Source organism: Lepisosteus platostomus, chromosome 13 (assembly GCF_059453375.1).
Source record: "Lepisosteus platostomus isolate fLepPlt1 chromosome 13, fLepPlt1.hap1, whole genome shotgun sequence".
Classification (NCBI taxonomy): domain Eukaryota; kingdom Metazoa; phylum Chordata; class Actinopteri; order Semionotiformes; family Lepisosteidae; genus Lepisosteus; species Lepisosteus platostomus.
This window is the reverse complement of record NC_142623.1, coordinates 37,003,403-37,023,023: the sequence shown is the minus strand read 5'-3', so window position 1 is coordinate 37,023,023 and position 19,621 is coordinate 37,003,403. Positions and strand designations below refer to the sequence as shown.

The 19,621-nt window shown below is 36.6% G+C and overlaps 1 protein-coding gene across 4 annotated transcripts in view; it reads left to right on the top strand.

Moving 5' to 3' along the window:
• The window catches only part of rnf130 (ring finger protein 130), a 60,028-nt gene that overhangs the window by 8,696 nt on the left and 31,711 nt on the right, over window positions 1-19,621 (top strand). For all 4 annotated transcript variants that reach the window (XM_088604531.1, XM_088604532.1, XM_088604530.1 and 1 more), the window contains exon 3: window positions 11,078-11,272. In XM_088604531.1, the coding sequence (XP_088460657.1) occupies window positions 11,078-11,272 (195 nt within the window). The remainder of the gene's footprint in view (window positions 1-11,077; window positions 11,273-19,621) is intronic.

Sequence of the window (19,621 nt, the reverse complement as noted above, 5' to 3'; positions counted from 1 at the left end):
CAGCTGCTGGAACACAAAAGTACACAAAGTTACAAAGGATGTAGGCATTCATTTTCAGGCTCTCTGTAATGTAAAGAATCGAGAGTATCATTGAACTACCTGTGTTTGAATTGAAAGAGCTTAGGAAATGCAGTCAAGTTAGATGCACCTGGGTGTCTCTCACAAAGATCAGTGCTTCCTATTTTCAGTGGCTACATATGTCACCTACCCGCAAGATATTTGTAACGTTTTTTTCTGCTCTGCATTTTTTTTCTCTTCAGTGCACTTAAAATGGTGATACAAACAAGTATAGGGACATGATAATAAAACTGTTGTATTGTGCTGTGTGGGACAGCACCGCTGCCATAATTTGGCATTTCTTCTAAAGCATTGAAGAATAGAGTTATGTGGAAACTGATGTGCTTGCTAACAGAAGTGGAAGGATTTAAAATACATGAGGTAGAAGTAGTTGCAAAAAATGAAGGATCTTGATCTACTCTTGCAGTTGCCTTATGAACTTTGCATATGATGGCTCCTAAAATCTTTCACGAAAAGTATTAATTTTGCCCAATGGTTTGATTTCCCCTGGGTAACCCAGAATGTAAAGCATTGAAATATAGCGGGAGTCTACCAGTAAGCTTGTGTTTCCAGGATTTGTTTTTTTTTTGGTATTATTATGAATGTCTTGCCTCTTACGTTGTAGAACAAAAGTTACAGTAGAAGGTATTTTTGGTACCGATGATTGAAAAGGCTATATAGCAACCTTGCAGTAATAATTAAAGTGATAGCAAGCTGACGTTTAACATATTTTCATTTACAAAGGAAGCTGCACTAAATGGATTAAGAAAAAACTGTTTGGCTGCAAAGCATTTTTTGTACAGATAAAAAAAAACCACCATTTCCTGTCAAGTAATTGTGTCATAGTTTCTATTGCTGTCCACAATCTTCTGTCCTTTCACAACATTTTTTTAATGTGCCTTAATTACCGATATTTAATGTGTTCCATCATTCACTTAATTAAAAAAAAAGTTATTTAAGTAAATAATGCAGAAGTAATAACTTTCAAAATGTGGTTGAGGGAAATACAAACAAGGCTGTAGCTGCATGGCAATATTAGCCATTTCTCTTTCTGTGAGCTTAATTAGTTGAAAGGAGAATTAGACCATTCAAAAAGATCACTTGTTCTGAATAAAAACATGCAGGAATGTTAAGTATGTAATGGAGAAAGATTTTTCAGTCTTTGTACAATCAGTCCATTCCTGCAATATTTTTGTATGCAATGATTTAAAAATAAAACACCTTAAAGAGTTTAACATGGATTTAATGAAGAAGGTGAGAATGGACTGCAGGATACAATGTTTTCAGTGTCTTTCTTTCTTAAAAGCAGAATAATGATTTAAGTGTACAAGGCCTTTGTAGAAGACCCGATTAGAGAGACCAGTGGATTCAAGCGACCATAGAAAGGAAATGTTACAAACAAGAGGAGGCCATTCAGCCCACCTAGTATTGTATTTTGAAGGATCCCTGTGTGAGAGGCCTGATGAGAAATATGTTCAATCTCGTTTTGTAACTCATTTCCTGACACACTTTCAGCTTTGCTGACAGCTTACTGTTGTCACACTTGTTTGAAACGGTACACCCAGAAAATGGCTTTGCATTTAGGTATTACTTAACTGCAGTCAGTAGCTTGTTTAGTATAAGGCCTATCTTAAACTTTAGATCATTTGCACTGATTATTTTAGATGTGGAAAGCGTAAGCTGATGCTAAAGGTGACTAAGGCATTTTAAAAGCTGCTTCAAAATGTTTTTTTGAATGCTGGCTTATAAAGTATTTTATCTTTAAAATATGAGGTAGAAATAGAGTTAACAGTGAGCAACAGCAGGCTTTTGGAAGATTCATTAGAATTTGTTTTGAGTCATCATTGGTATTCTAAGTACTGTTGTAGCTAGGTACTGTCCCACAAAACAGGAGTAGGTGCTAAGCACCAGATCAATATGGGACACTTTTATAACACCCACACTAAAATGTGCTTTGACCGACAAGACATTTTCAGTCAAAATGTACTCTCAGATTATCTTGCCTCAGTTGAAGTGGCTTGTACTGTACCATACCCTCCTTCTATGGTTGTTCCTTAAAACAAGCTAGTGCTGTTAGAGAAATGGTGACCTTCTCTTCTGATTTTAGCATGTATCAGTGTTATGAGTGACAATAACTATCATACCAATCCTGGATCAAGTACAGCTCCTTGATCCAGGAGCAAACAAATTCCTGACAGTTGCTTTTGATGTCAGACCTTGGAAATCCACAAGTCATTTTGTGAAATTAAGGGTCAGCTACTGAAGTCATAAAAACTCTCCCCTTATTGTTCAGAATAATATTAGGAGCTCTTTCAGTCTGAAATGTACAACACTATTATTTTGGTTCAGGGTACAGAATTTCTTTGAAATGTTTTCATTTCTCAGATAACTCAATACATCTGAGTTGTTCTCAGTATATTTGAATCATACACTTCAACACTGCACCAGATTTCTAGTGTGGATCATGATTACTCATAAGGCATTCTTTGGTTTCAGTTTGAATTGAACGCGATGAGAAAAGGTCATGAGACTCCTATTTTCTGGTGAATATGCCATGCTATTGTGAGAAAAGATTTATTTCCTGTAATTATATTTCCAGTCATATGTTTAAACAGGTAAACAGAGCACTGGATTGGTATTTGCCGTGTGCACTGTCAGCTCTTTCGGTACTGTCTTTTCTTTTTTCATATATCAACATGCTTTTAGAGCTTGCAGTGCTAAACCTGAAGTGGGATAGTCTGGGAATAAAATAGACGTACTTTGCTTTTTAGGATGCGTGACCTCAAGGTATAAATAGAATTTTAAATTAGCTTTAAAGAATAAATTATTACCCAGCTGGTATTAAATGCTGTGAGTCACTTTGAACAGGTCACCAAGCCACTTACTTTGGAAGCCATGCAATTTCAGTTTGTATTAGTAGCAGTTCCCATGAACATATTAAACATTAAAGGATTCACATTTTATGGTAATAATTGCTTCTTAATAGTATAATGTTCATATTTTCACCTAACAATATTACCATATAGAAAAATATTTAAATAAGCATGTCTTTGTCAAGTGAAATAAATAAATTGAAGGAAAAGGCTGGGAGCATTACAATGTGCTGCAACAATTTATGGAAGAAGAAAATATGGGATATTTCTCTGTTGATGTTAATGCTTGACAAGCTCAGGATGTACGAAGAGCATCTCTGTCTACTGTCAAATAAACTATGGTGCAATTCAGTTTTCCACTACATGATAAAAGCAGCCCTGCTGTCCAGGTCATTATCACCAATGGATTGGAAGCATTCCCTCTAGATCACACGCTGCTGTACAGTAGTGCACAACAGATTCCAAGATGAGAGCATAATCTGTAAATTCTGTAGGTTATTTATTATTTAGCCATGTGCTTGCTAGTAACAGACCTGACAGCTTTGCTGTATTTTTAAAAATTCTAGCTATATCTTCACAGAACTAACACAGGAAAGACAGTCCGTGCTCCAGAAAACTTCACAAAAAAGTTCTTTCAGTTATTTAGACTGCAGTGTAGACTAAAGGTTAAGGGTTCTAGATTCCAGACTGAAGAGTCTTGGGTTCAAATCCCAGGTGCGATGATACTGTTGTGCTGTCTGATAATTGGGTTCCAGGTTGTCACTGTAAATGAGAATTTGTACTAAACAGACCTACCTGCTGAAATAAAGGAGTATTAATAATGAGATAGATGTCCTTACCAGAATGTAAGTACAGCAAATTACATGGTTAATTAAATATCAGTCACAACTTTCCTTGATTGTGCAATTCTGTAGCATAGTAAATAGTCAGTTATTGTTTAGCTTTGGAGTGTTATAAGAAAGTAAAGGAATCATTTTCTATGATGAAGGAAAAAGTCTTCTTTTATTTTGCACCTAAGCTTGCAACTAATAATGCTGGTACAAATGTTGCTGGTCCGTATCTGTCAGGCCATTAGTCAGCAATATGATTATCAAAGAGAAAAGATATTATGGGCCAAATTTACTTTTATAGAAGTAATGATTCCTTTGGCTTGATGGGCAGCTGTAAGCTTGCAGTGATGTCACTCCTCCAATTAGCTATAACTCGCCTGTACTGCACTTAGGAGCCAAGAGTGAATGGCTATGGAAGATAGGAGAGCTGAAGAAGCATGTTTCTAGATCTTTATTCTCCACGTGTAGTAGAGGAGTTGACTTAATAGACAATACCAAATTTATAGAAGTATAAAGGAATGTAAAAAAGGCATTTGGATACCTATATTCTGATATTAAAATGTCAGCATTTTTTTAATTGAATATCAGTCTGCTCTGCTTATGATGATTGCGGCATCTTTTTCAATTCAGACTTGCATGGTTGGCCTGATTAATGTTACAGTGCTCCATAAAGCCTAATCTGCAAGTTTCTAGTCTTACCAACCCCGGTCCAGCCATGCAGTATATTGAAAAAGTCTCAAGTATTCTGTTGTGGTACGGAGGGCTGTCTTTCATTTGCCAGCCTCTGCCTTTGGATTAGGAGGTTGTCAGAGGAAGAGAATGCATCTGGGATTCTTGTCATCCACTGTGCCGCTCAGCCTTCATTGTTAGAGGAATGCGGCTCCCCATTTTGCTTGTTAGTTTTTGTTTTCCCCGAAGGATGTGTGATAAAAGGCTTTGGATGACAACAAGTACCACACTGACAGTGCTTAAAAGGCCTCTTTTTCTCACAAATTCAGCAGTGCATGAAGAGTGGCAATGCCAGCTGCCTCACTAGGCCTTGCTCTCAAGTCTTGGGTTTCATTGGTTACATATTTCAGATGCAGAGTGTGGGGGAATTCACTGCTCTCATAACCTGCTCTCATTATTGGTGTTCTTCTGACCCAAAGTCACTGCAACACACTCGAATATTGAATAAACTTTCACAAGTTGCTTAACTTATTATATAAATTAACAGTATTAGTATTATAGGTTTTTTGTCTTCCAACCAAGCAAAGTGGGCAATTATAACTTTTGCAAGAATGTTTATAAAATTATCTTGTAAAACTCTTGCAGATTTGTGACCCAGGAACCCTAAGAGTAATTGGTTCTCGTCTTTACACAGTACATGGATAAACGTCCCGCTGCAGTTCTTTAGTATGGTCATGTTGTTGATTAAAGGGATTATTCACTTTACATTCCAGCAGCAGTATTTAATCTTTTGCTTCCACCAGGAACCATGTTAATTAAGATAAATGAATCCTGAAACAGATTGAGTGCCCTGTTATCTAATTCCCTGCATGTGTAGCTATCTGTTACAGAAAATAATGCATTTCTCATAAAATTTTCCACACAGGCCCGTGTTAGGTTTGAATTCTGGAACACTGTAGTACAGTTAAACTGTACTTTCTGAAATGCCATGGGCTACCTGGTACATTTCAGCTCTCTCTATTTTCTGTGCTGGCTTTGTCAATATTCAGAAATACATAAGATAGAAAGCACAATGTTTTTAAATGTATTCTTATGAAACCAGACCTGTTGCTGTCATCTATGGCATTTCAGGTAGTGAGAATTATGAAATAGTGCATGCCTCATTATTAAATTGAGCTCACCTTCTGGACAGTCAAGAAATCTAAGTCTCAGTGGCCTCAGTGACCATGAAGCTGGTGACTGCAGGGTGACTGGTCAGTACAAAGTGTTGGGGACAAAGGGGTTGTTTGTGAAGCAGTTCCTGGAAAGACTATTGGACTATAGTCTTGCTTTAACCTTGACCAGTGAAGTCACTTCTTTTGGCAGTCAGTAGTTGTGATTGTAATTGTGATTATTAATCAAACTGCACCTTATTTCTTCCCAGTAATTAAAACGTGTCAGCTTCAGGAAACTGACCACCAGGAAAATTGCAAATTATGGTTTTGAATTTACATTTTACACAGGCAGGGAAATTGGCAAATTGTGTGTAGTACCTCTGTTCTTTTTTTGTGTGCATACATGTATAGACCAAATACATTGTAATGTATAGATGTGTTATGCCTTGTTTTAAAGACACTTATTTTTAACTTTAGAAAGAGATTGGAGGTGATTGTGGCACTGAAACCAGTTAGGCACAGAGCTAGCTTGCACCATGACATTCTCACTTCTGTTCTTGGCTTTAGCCAAGATTATGCACTCCACATAGTATTCTTTCTCTAAAACAAGCAAGAATTGCAAACACCTAAAATAACATGCAGTTTAGTCCCTGCATGTTATACTTTTAAGGGAAAAATGTTAATAATACTACAGCTCCTGTAGTATCTCCTTAAGCGAATCAATTATTCTGACCTTCTGCTATACACTTGCTTGATATTAAGCCATTCTTGCATCCAGGATAAATGCTACTGTGCTTTACATTTGCTGGAATACGCAAAAGGATTATGGCCTGCTTGCTCTAGATAATAGATAAACTGGCAGTCAGTAAGCCTTACTGCATTTATATAAAAAATGCTTTAGTGAGTGCATTTAAGATAGAAGAGATTTTCTTTTAATGCTAATTCACAGCAACAATGAAGAGCAGGCCTGTCTCATTTGGGTGATTCAGTGGTACGCCCGATGTAGGAAAAAATAATCATGTAATGTTTGATTGTTACAAGGCTGCATGTTTTTCACTGCCTCTAGACTTTTTTTTTCCTGCAAAGAGCTCATTGCCTCTGAACTCTGCAGTTCCTCCTTGTCATCGCCTCCTCCTTCCTGCGGCACAGTTTTTTTCTTTTTTCTCTTTTTTTCTTCTTCATGCAGCCTTCTCCTGTTTCCTGGGTCTGAAGACTCCAGCTGCTCTTGACCATGACGTAAGAGCAGAGTCTCTTCCTTCCCACTTGCACTGCATATAAGAATTCCATTAGCTTAACACCTTAGGGACTGAATCTCTAAGATTTCTGGAAAACCCTTGTATTAAAAACATATTTTGAAGCATTTCTATTTTCCGTTGTTTGTTTTTAGTTCTTTGCACCACCTTGTGTTTCCTGAGATTAAAACTCCTTTAATCCTTCCTGATTATTCCTATATAGTTGTAATACCAGTTGTCTGAATATTATGGTATTTACACTTAAGAGGAAAAGCAAATGCATTCCTGATGATTTCACAGGGATGATATGCTGAAATAACTATTCTATAACTATTCTTAATGTCATCTTTGAAATAAAGATCCTGAGAAGAACATGTCATGAAAGATACAGTACAGTATGTTCATATGAATTTTGAGAAGGTATGTGTTCTCAAAAACTAGTCCTGTGCCATTTGTTTCCGACTGGGAGATTCTGTTACAAGGCTAAAATGGTACTGGATAGAACCCGTATTGTAATTGGAGTAGATGTGTTGCTATTCAGTCTGCTTTTCAGACCTTGTTTGCCTGGACTCAGTGGTTCTGTGACCAGAAATATAGCCTCCTTGTGTTAAATTCCCTCTCCGAGACTTGATCTTGTGGCCCTGAATCATGCCGCTGTCGGGCTTGCACAGGCTAGGTTTTGACCAGAGCCCAGAGCCCAGAGTGTTGACTGACTTTGTTGCTGCTGAGAAAAACTGACACGGATGTGACCCCTGTGAATATTGTTGAAGAGCAGCTGGGGAAAAATGCTTGTGAAAATGCTGCCTTTGTGACCTTTATGCTTCCTTTCCTTTAAAAAACTGACTGACACAGACCTATTAAACTTGAAACCCATCATGTTTCAAAAACTGTGAGCGTATAAAAAAAACAGCTAGCTTACAGTATAACAGAAGCATTATCAAACGTTTGTCTTTCATTAACGGTTTATCGGAGTGGGAGATTTCTGCCCCTCAAGTGCCTCACCCTTTTTCCAACGCAGTTGAATGCTACAACTGGTGTTTATCCAACCTGCTTTTGTTAAATGTCTTTTAACTGCCATTAGCTGTCTGGTGTAGTATGTGCTTGCAACAATAGGCAACAAACCTTTTTTTCCATGGAGTTGGGTTTGTCAGTGTTGAGTCAAACCTCTAACTCTCTGCATGCTTTCACATAGGATACTACAAAATAGACCCTTGAAACTGATAGCTTACAGATGGAGTGCTATCTTTCCATCATGCATGATATATCATTACCTTATATGTCCCATTAAAGCAGCTGAGGCAATTTTAGTGCTTGTCGTTGAACCAAAAAGCAGCGATTACTGCCTGACGAAGGTAGAAGTGTTGATATGGAAAATGTCTCCCCTATGGAAGAACACTGACCTGCAACAGGCACACGAACTCAAAATATTAAAGCAACCAAGTACAAAAAAGAACAGGGGATGTCCCCTTTTTGAACCTTGAGGCACGTCTGTTTCTAGCTTGATTCATAGTTCTTGAATCAATTGTTTTAAATTGTGTAGGCTCATTTATAAGCAACAGCTTACAAGTGTTACAAGAATTAGTTGTTTAAATGTACTGCAGGCTTTACTTCCTTGTTTGTCTGCGTATGTTTCTTGTTTCTGAGCATGTTGCTTTCAGAAAAACGTAGATATTGGCAATATCTAATGGACATGCCAAGAAATAGAATATGGCATTTTTGCTTATTATTGATTTTCTTGCATTAAACTACATGCAGAAGTTAAGATTTGTAACGGGAACTATACTCAAACATATTGATTACATAATATTTCAGAAATTATTATACTTTTGTGACACATTACTTCATAGCTTATTTGATGTTATTATTGAAGTATGTTGCATTGACATGGTGGATCCGTTGCATAAATATGATGCTGTATTATCCATCCATCCATTTTCTAACCACCGTTTCAAGTTCAGGGTCATGGGGGAGCTGGCAAGCAATGGGCACAAGGCTGGGCATAGCCTGGGTGGGATGCCAGCCCATCGCGGGGCACATACAGACACAGTTATGCATACACCCACACCAGGGTGAATCTTCCCAAAGGCCAATTAACATACTGTACCAGTATGTCTTGGGACCGTGGGTGTAAACCAGAGCCTGCAGAGGAAACCCATGAGAACACTGGGAGACCATACAAGCCCGGAGACCCAGCACTGTGAGACAACAGTGCTTACCAGTGCGCCAATGTACCAGCCCACACTATATTATATAATACACTACAACAGTATAATAAACTGCATTATAATATTATAGTTTAAGGTTCAAAAAGAGGGACGTGCCCAGGTTTTTTACTTGGTTGCGTGAATATTTTTAGTTCTTGTGTGTGTTGCAGGTCAGTATTATAGTTTCTAGTTTCCATGGTCCATACAATCTTATTCAGTAGGTCATGAGTAGTACACTACTGTATTTAGTTTACTCTATTTTATGTTTTTTTTGTCTGATGACTGATTGTGCTAAAGGAAAACTATGTAAACCCCATCCATTCCTGACAATCCTGTTCATAATGTGATGCAGCCCACTGTGAATGAGAATGTAGATCAAGTTGCACAAGTACAGAAGTGGCAGAATTAAGACTTCCATAAGCCCAGAATGCTGCAGAAATGCAAATCGCCATTAATGTCACAGCACCCATTTTAACATTTTCCATTGCAGACCAAACTTATTATTTTTAGTTGTTTTTTTTTCACAGACTGGAAGATGGTAAAGTGTTATCAGCCATAAAGTAAAATATATGCAAGTAATGACTATGGTTTTAAGATTCCTTTTTCTGTTTGAAAATAAGCAGATTATTGATTCAGGGAATGAACATCAGATTCTATACTGTAGCACAGAGTAGACCACTTATGTGGGCAAACCGGTATGTACAGTATGGATTACGTGTGTTCTTCAGGCAGGAGCAGTACGTACTTATATCTGTGATGTGTACTGTAAATGTGGGAATGATTAATCTTTCAAATGTTTGACCTCTTGCCTTTCGCTGACCTCAGAAAGACTTTCTAATCCCCCTGTTCAGTGTGAGCAAAACTTTTTGACACATACACTGTATACACAGGGCTTCCAGGCTTCTTCCCACTTCTCTTTTAATTGTAGTCCTGCATTTCCACAGACTCCAGGGAGCAGCTGTGAAGATGAAGCTTAGCAGGGTTTAATTTTCCTGAGAACAAAGTGTAGTGGGATTTCACAACAAAGAAAGTTCTTAAAGTAACCTTAGGTGCAGTTTTGACCTAATCAGTATATGCAAAATAACTATACGATCATGCTGCAGGCTTTAGAGAGTGAATAGTAAATGCTGTGTATGTATATTTGAAGAAAATAGAAGACTTGAAACTGTTTAGAAGAGTCAAATGAAATATAGTGTAGCAGTTGTTTAAGTTTCCAATTAGTGGAAGCATATGTTGATTAATTGTAAGGTCAGTTTTCTTCCTCAGAATTTTATAGTAGGCAGGTATACTGGGCTACACTGGTGGGTCACATATAGGAAAAACATTCCAAAATTGTCTTATGAACTTCTATACTGATTGATTTCAAAGCTGTCATATTATGTTAATCATGCATCATATAAATGCCCCAATCATTTTTAACCCAAATAATTTTTGGGTCATTTCCATTTTCCGGAAACATGGCCAGTCACACTGTTTGACCAATTAACTCCTGCCTCCCATGCTTCTATCCCCAATAAGGTGAAAATGTGTGAAAATAGGGGTCCTGTTTGAAGCAAGATGATCACCTGATGCCCATTTATTTTTTTCATTGTTGAAACAAGCTCTAACAGAAGCAAAAAGGGGGGAAATTTTCAGGAGCATGAATAGTTTAACCAGACGTTATACATGCTCAACAAGTAGAATCTTGTATCTGTCAGAGTTTCGTGTTTTTGAACTGCTGTAGTAAACGTCTAATCTTGTGATAATGACACACTAGTTTTTCTGTTCAGGAGGGAAATTACAAATATTTTACACTAGAATTTTTATTTTCTAAATAATAAGAAAGTTTCAAATGCAAAATTAAACAATAAGGAAGGCAAATACTGCAACAGTCACACGAAACTAATCTGTGCAAAACGTAGATTAAAATGTTGCTACTGTATAGACAAAAGCCATGACAAAATAAATTACATCATCCCTGAAGCTTATTGTATTAGAAGAGCTTTTTTCCTGTAACTGTCCTCTTACGTTCCTACTGTATGTCTTACCTTTTTTGTCTGTTTTTGTTTTGTCTGACAGTTGCAGACCGACAGGGCTGTGATCCTCAGACTCATTTCGTTGTCCCACCCAAAACAACACACTGGATCGCACTGCTCCAGAGAGGAAACTGCACCTTCAAGGAGAAAATTCTGAGAGCAACCTCCTTCAATGCCTCTGGCGTAGTCATCTACAACAACTCATCCAAGGAGGACACAGTGACCATGGCACATGAAGGTAGGCACAAGTCAATGACAAAACTGTTCTGTACTGCCCTGTTAACCACTGTTTCTTTTTAAATAACATTAGCAAGGAATGAAGTAATATAGTGAATTAAGGAAGGAATTAGGCAAGTGTTTTAGAAATAGAAGGGATGCCACAGCACTAGCTATTCTTAGTTTAACATCTAGTTATAAAAAAGTTTTTTTATGAATAGAAAGCATGTACTGTAAGTGTAATTGTGCTTTAATTATCACTATCTGCTCAATTTATCGTTTTATACTGAATGTAGTAGTAGTTTCATGCTGTTAGCAGCACTGACCACTGCAGTACGAATCTCCTGAGCAGCTCAAGGACGTGTTACAAGCCTAGCCACATAGCCCTGGGATGCTGGAATTGAGCCATTTTAGTATTAACAATATCAAATTACACTGCAGTACAGATAATGGTTCTAACCACTTGCCTATAAACCATATAATTGTGCAGAAGTGTCATACTGTTCTTGTATTTAATGTAAAACATACTAGTAAAGAAACAGTGTCTTATTTTTTGTAGTTTTGCACTAGAGTACTGCATCCACATAAGAACAAGGCCTTTTTATCAACGAACGTGTTGCAAGATTGTGTGTGGCAAAGTGGCCATTCATTAACATTTTTATAAGGTTATTTCAGGAGTAGCAGTTGAAATTGAAATAGATGTTGCATGAATCTTCATTTATGGACTAAATTGCTTTAAACATTTATAGCTTTCAAATGATAGAGTCAGCAGATTTGTTTTTACTTGTATTTCAATTAGTGAAAAGTTAAATGTTTCCATGTTATTGTAAGAGTTAACTGTTATTCTACAGGCTGGAAAATGATCAAGGATTAGCTGCAGGATATTATTAATTAACATACTGTACCAGTATGTCTTGGGACCGTGGGTGTAAACCAGAGCCTGCAGAGGAAACCCATGAGAACACTGGGAGACCATACAAGACCATAATTTAATTTTCTCTTATACTGTCTTAGTACTGTATTTCTAGGTTTATTGCTCTGAAAAGTGCTTTATCTTTACAATGTCAGCATCATTTATATTATTCCTACAGATTAGTTTGCACAATTGCTATCAAACTCATTTTTTAGATGCTCCCGTGTTTTTGCAACACCTGTCCATAAGTAACTGTGAAAACAAATTCAGAAGCAGTAGACCTGGGCTGGGGAAATCTGTTGGTGAACTGAGAAAACAGTGTAGCGTAAAATAAAGCCTTTTTCCTTGCCATTTTCTATAGATAGTTCTGCAGAAAGGTCACCATCAAGTTGGTTTTTGGTCTCTGTGATTTCCCCTGCGTTGTTTTTATCTTCTATCTTTTTTTCACTACTGTCAAGAAGAAGTGTTACATGTTCTGCTGTTATAACTATGCTGTTTGTGTTGTAGAATCAAAGCACCTACATTAAGTGTGTTGCACTGAAAGAATGAAATGTAGGGACTGAACAAAGCTGCAACCATTTACATGAAAAATTGTTTTTTTATCATCTGTGGGAAGCAAGTGAGTCATGACTTTCCTGTCACAATCAGACCGACGGAAATTTAAATATAGAAATGTCTGTGGGTATTTTATTTGGCCATTTTCTGTGTTGAAGTTTCTGTATTGAAAGTTCTTTCTTTTAATGTGCATCTTTTTATTTTCTGCAAACTTTAAATATGTAGTCAGTATCTTTTTGCATGAATGGAGAGGAGGGATAACCAGTCTGGTGGAGAATGTCTGGTGAGACAGTTGATAGAGAAATTTACAGGGGATGTAGTGAGAGATGAGGGACTGGAGAATTCTTCAAGTAGTCTCACTTGATTTGACATGATTTGTGTCCTCTTGACATCATCATTAGTTTTCACCTGTGACTCCAAACAAACTGAACCACACTTGAATTTACACCAAATGCTCAAATGAACTTGGTGTGAAAGGACCACTCATGATCCTTGCAGGTCCCTCTTGTTAAAAACTTTCTAATGTAAAGGCAGCAAGAATATATTTTCTCTTAAGCATGGTCTCAAGAAGTATATGACCATGGACTCATATATTGCCCATTTACATGTCCGACAGCACCTACTTATTGGCACAAAGTCTCCAACCACAAAAAGGTTAGACTGGGGCACAGATCTCTTCCTTCTGTTTTGGCAGAATTACAGTCAAACTAGAAGAAAAAGATTAAAATTGAACAATGTTAAAACTTTTGCAGGGAAAAAAAGCTTAATAGTGACACCAGTACTCTTGAGTTAATGAAATTCATTACCATGGTAAATCCTGAAAGAACTATTTGGAAGAAAGCTGATGTTGATCTTGCTGCTTGCTTTTACTGCAATATGTGGTGGGTGAATACAAACTTGACCCTAGGGTAGGGGAGGGCAGTCTCAGCTCTTTAGTGCACACCATTTATTTTCAGACTTTGATCCAGCCAGTACTTCAGTTTTTGAAATGATCCTTAACTTCTTAATAAGTCACACTTCAGAAGATTAAGGATTAGATAGAATAAAAACTTGCCAATGCAATATAAGGCAGAATGTTGCTTGATTTTGCGCATGCATAAATTTGAATGTGAGCATTGATTCTTTAAATCCACAGCTTTCTCTGTTTTGATTCCTCTGAAACTATTTTGAAAAAAGCTGAAGAAAAACTCAATATGGTCACAGTTGTGATAAGAAGCTGGTAGACTATTGATATGTCAAAAAGAAATCAGATTTTGCCTGCTGAAATGAAGGTTTTCCTGCCGAGCAGTTCTTGTCTGTTTCCTGAGCCATTTAATCACTGATTGAGTGCATCTGTATAAATGTCATTTTGATAAGAGCTAAGGGTTTAAAGCTGTTTTGTATTTTTTTTATTTGTTCCTTCTTTTTTTACTGAAGGGGTTGTTGTTAAACACATTATTATGGAAAATGTGTATACTTCTGCTTCCCTAAAAGTGACATTTCATTGCTTTTGGTATGTTTACAGCCTAATGAAGAACACTTTTCTTTTTATTAAGTTTTCAGTGGAAATTCAATATAGATATAAGCCTTAGGCTGATAAAGTGTGATGTTGTCATTTCTTAAATGACAGTTAAACAGCTAGTTGTTGTTTTGTGCTTTTTTAACCTGTGGTCCAGTCTGTGTTGATTTGCTTTATTACATGTAATTGGAGAGCCCCCTGATGTTGTCAGACTTGCTGTGCTATAATAATTCCTGAAAATGTTAGCTGAAATCAGATTTGAAGCCTCCACTTCTACAAAAGAGGCACCATAGCAGTTGCGATTAAGTTAAGTAATGATAATAATTTAAAACAGTGTGTTGTGTTATTGCTTTTGTTTATTCTGCCATTTTATTTCATCAACAGTTCCTGCAGATTGTGTTTTGCAACCAACTGTGATAGCAACGCACACTACATACAGTACTTATGTATTTTAGATAAGTTAGATATATTATGAAAAAAATAGGTTGTCCCACTGGGTATCATCACCATTTCACAGGGCTCGTGGCCTGGGTTCGTTTCCTAGCTGCTATCTGTGTGGAGTTTGTATGTTCTTCCAGTGTTTGTGTGGGTTTTTGCCAGGTGCTCTGGTTTCCTCCCAAAGAAATTGAACTTGTAGGTTAATTGTCTTCTGGGGAATTTGGGTCTGGCGTGAGAGAGTGTGTGTCTGTTCTGTGTGTACTCTGCAGTAGATTGGCATCCTGTCTGGAGTGTACCCTGCCTTGCATCCATTGCTTGCCAGGGTAGGCTCCTGGATACTGGATAAAACAGTTAGAAAATGAATGGAGAGATGAAAAGCATACTATAAATATCTCTCATTTGGCTTGAACAAGTGTAAAAGTGAAAAGGATAAGGTGTCTTCAAACTTTTGAAATCAACATTGCCTGCTATGAACTCTATGACCCGGTAAATATCCACACAAGACTTGCGCAATCCTAATGACAAACTAAAAGTGACAGTACCAAGGTTTTTGTTTCTAGTGCAGCCCTTTTCACCCTTCTCTCGCCAAGCAAATTTAACTCGGCAGCCGGTGTAAGGTCATATCAGTTAAGACTTTGATAAATATTGGTATCCTGTTTGTTCAGCATTTTTTTAATCTTCAGCTGACACAGATTTGAAATACAATCAGTTGACAGTATTTGGTAAACAATTACTGTTTTTTTATATTCCAGAACCCTTGCAGCAAGTTTACATGAGAATTTTGGGAGCAATATTATTTAGAGCACTCATTGGTACATGGTGGGAGAGGAATATGTTTATAATTATCTGTAAACGTAAAGACTAAAATTGGCTTCAGTGTCAAGCATATGATTATTGAAGAAACTATTAGCTGTTAAGACACGTTTGACCTACTTGCATTCTTTTTTAAATGCTGGGTAAGTAAAAGCAGATGTCATGGCATTTTCCTGTTTTGGTGCTGTAACTGGAGCTGCTCCGGTGATGTTGAAGAACCAGATAAGCTCCCATTTCCTTTTCTTACTTCTGTTTTGAACACACAATTATTTATTTTAATGCAAATAAAAGTTTTTTCTTCACTGTATTCAGTGATTCATAAGCCTGTTCAACTGGATTATTTGTTTAGAGAAGTTCCTTCAGAATTGGTTGTTGTAAGGTTTCATTTCTACAGCATGAAAGCTCATCTTTGCCTCTCATTAAGTTGGACTAATGCAGGGAAACATGAGACGCCTTTGTTTTAGCACTGACCTCTATGTTTGAGGCATTGTGGAGCTGTGTCAAAAATGAATGGCTATACAGGTGGGCATGATGGAGGAATGTGTCTGCATATCTTAATTTACTTCTGAGCAGGTGTAGGAGTCACTGCCAGAAAACAAAGTCCAGACTGGATAGATATATACAGTAGTAAAAAATAGTGAATCCCAGATGTTTTTAAAACCAAAATAAGTCTTTTTAATAGCAATAGAGCGATGACAGTAAAATTATTTATCTTTTGCGTACTTTTGACATGGTGCTGTCATTTGTGTTTGTCTGAAAGCTTTGCAAACAGAATTGAAAAAGTAGCAAACATTTTTGTTGCTTTTCTTTCCATTTTTCCAGAGGATTTTTTAGTTTTAATACATTACTGGGATTTTCTAACATTAAAAATTAATGATGTCTTGAAAATGTGAGTAGCATTTTTTGTTTCTTTTTTAATGTAATTGCTGCTCATTGCTGTTTATTAAATTTTACACTGCTGAAACCTGTTTTAAAAGCAGGTTGTTTGAGTTGTTAGTGTTTTTGCATCAGTGGTACCTTTAATGCACGTTTGAAGCTGTGAATTCAATTCAGTAGATTCTATAAGATGCTGCTCTGGTTCCAGCTAATTATGAGTTTTATTGCCCTTGCTTTGATTACAGGCTGTATATTAGATACATAGTCTGATCGTATTTGCTACCTCCAATATATAAAATACTATACAAAAAAGAGTGCCAGATCAACTACAGTATACTGTATAGCCTAAAACATAATGCTTCTTAGGACTTTGTACAGTACAAAACAATACTGTAAATTCTTCTAGGCCATCAGAAAGTAGAATAAGCGGTTATATTTCGTATTGTAAGACATGTAAGAGTCCAAGTGGTCAGAGTGGATAGGCTTGTTGACATAACAGTATAAACAGATGTATTTTCATAAAGCACAGTTAAGATTTTAGGCTATTTATGCAGCAGAGAATTTTACTGGCATCATTTTAGTGTAGAACTTCACTGCATAAATAGCGCTACAGTATCTCACTTGTGATTTGCACCCATTTACTTCATTAGTTCCCAGCCCCTATAAACATGACCCCAAACTGCAGCCCCTAGGCAGTAATTCTTTAATAAACAAGTAATTCAGCAGGAATTCAAATGAAAATGATAGCCTGTTTGTCCACACACATATCCATCTTTTATTACTAAATGTTAATTTAACTCAAACAGATGTTAAATTTCTTGATTTGATCTGGCTGTGTGGTTTGTACCCTCTTGAATCCATTAATCTGTCCTTTCGGTAACTGAGCAGAATCCAATTTTATTTCACAAAACTAAATTTCTTTTTTTTTTTATCTGTGACCATAAGTGCTGATTTCTTTGTGAGTGAAATGTATTAAATATGGTACAAGAAAGCCTAGGAATTCAGAGCCCGTTAAGGGAAATGCTGTAAGAAAAAGTCCACTTGAGGCTAATTGTCTTTAATAGCAGTTTCAGCACGGCCTGGTTGTTGATATTCCCTGAGCACCAAACCCTGCTGTGAAACAGCTATACATTTGTGAAAGGCTTACACTCCGAGTGTCATACCAAGGACATTGTGCATCAATAAATTACAAGGCATAGGATGTGATTCTCTCTGATTTACTGTGCTGAAGCATGCCTCTTAATGCCAGATGGTTTAACTTCCATTTTTTAGAAGTTCCTGCTACTGTACATACACTGTATAGGTTTTGTGTCCATGTTGAGAAACCATTCATTTGACTGCAATATAAATCTGTGGACAGGTCATTCCCCTAAAGAGCTTTGCAGATTTTCTGCTTAATTAGAACCCTGCGAGTATTTGGATGCATAGGACTTCATTTTAGTTTGTATTTTATATTTTACCTACCAGAAATATGAAGTGATGACCATTTCATTGTTAATGTGATAGATATTAAACTTTTTTTTATGTCTTATTAGATTATATTGCTTAATGTACATGTGAGCATTGTACAAGTGTAATTATTATAATATAGTATTTAGACTGATTTGTGTTAATTTAACAATTAAAGGGTAACTCATGCTTCAAAAAAAATTGGAAACTTTGAATGCTTAGATCAGAGTGTGGGGACAGAGAAAAAATATTTTTTGTGGAGGGAAAAGAGATGTATTTCTCAGTCTCATTATGTTGCATGTTGATGGGCAGCCCAATGTTTAAATTTCCCATCTAAAGCACTTTTTCCTAAAAGGATAAGACAAAGGGCACTCTGTGTATTTTCATAAACTCCCTTTACCTGACAGTCTTGCTTGAGGCAGTAATAATGGCCAAGGATCCTTGGTTAAATCAGCTCTCTTAGATCACATGGAGAAAAGAGAGGATAACCAGCTCATACAGAGCAAGGGGAAGAAACACAGTAGGAGAACACAAAGCAACTTCATTCTGAAAGAGTGTTTTTCCAGCATTTCAAGAAACCAGAATCTGTTAGGTAATGTGAGCATTAAAAGAGAACCAGATCACACAGTAGATCTTCATCTAGGGACATGTTGTCTTAGTATTTATGAAAAGTCATATTTTCGATTTGTGTTACCTTTAAAGCTAAAATAACTATGGGAGCATAAAGGTTCTCATTTGTTTAAGAAATTCTTGTTGTGTTCTAGAAAGTGAAGAAGCTCGTTTATGTGGTGAAACAGAGGTTTCTTCTCACTCTTTCCCCATTTATTGTATTTCTGTCTTCAGGAAAAGTTCTGTGTTTCTGTGTGTTCAAGGCAGATCTTTAAAAATCAGCACATACTGTAGCTGTGAGAATCTTGCATGTTGTGTAATTCTGTAGTAAATAATATAACACAATATTATAATAAATATTTGTCCTGTTTATGATTTCTGCACATTTATATATCCCCCATGTTCTCGAGAATATAAGAAACATGCTGGTGGTGTACATTTTTATTATTTGATTGCACACCAAGCTGGTGTTAGGACCTGATATTAATTATACTATATGTTCTGCATTCATGTTTTCTTATTTATTTAAAAAGTCCAACTTCTTTAATTTTTCAAACCAATTATTTATCTGTATAGAAAACTGTGCCTCACACGTCTTCTATGAATCCATCATACAAATAATTTGTTAGGGTCTCTGCAAGAAGTCTTTATTTAGCTTACACTAAGAATAACGCCTTCGCAGCAGCCCTTGCTCATAAAATGCCAGTATCAAAACAGCATCTTTCATCAATGATATAAGAGATGTTTCTTGTCTGTTACTAGACACTGTTCCTTCTTTCCTGCAGATATTCTTCTGTATAAAACCAAAACTTCCTGACTCAGGAAATAGGGATGTATATACTCTATAAATGTACATCATTCTTATTATTCACATGGTAAACTGTTTTTGGTACTAATGAAAAATGCATAAAGGGAATCAAAGTTATAGATGTGAAGTCTGCAGTAACCTGACTCTACTGCTAGCAGTCCAGGGCAGTTTGTCTTGAACTTGGATATCTTTACGATAATATTGCGGTCAACTCAATTTCACCTTTAGCAACTAAAATCATACAGTGTGGCCCAAGGCTGATCTTCAGATGTTTAACTTTGTTAAATAAAACTAGCACTTCTGCTCTGAAGTGTTTTTTCAGCATAGCATACTTCCTAGGTTTTCACAAGATACAAAGACTTTATTTTCTGGGTGCATCTAGTGATTATCTTGAATCTTGAATTAAACTTGA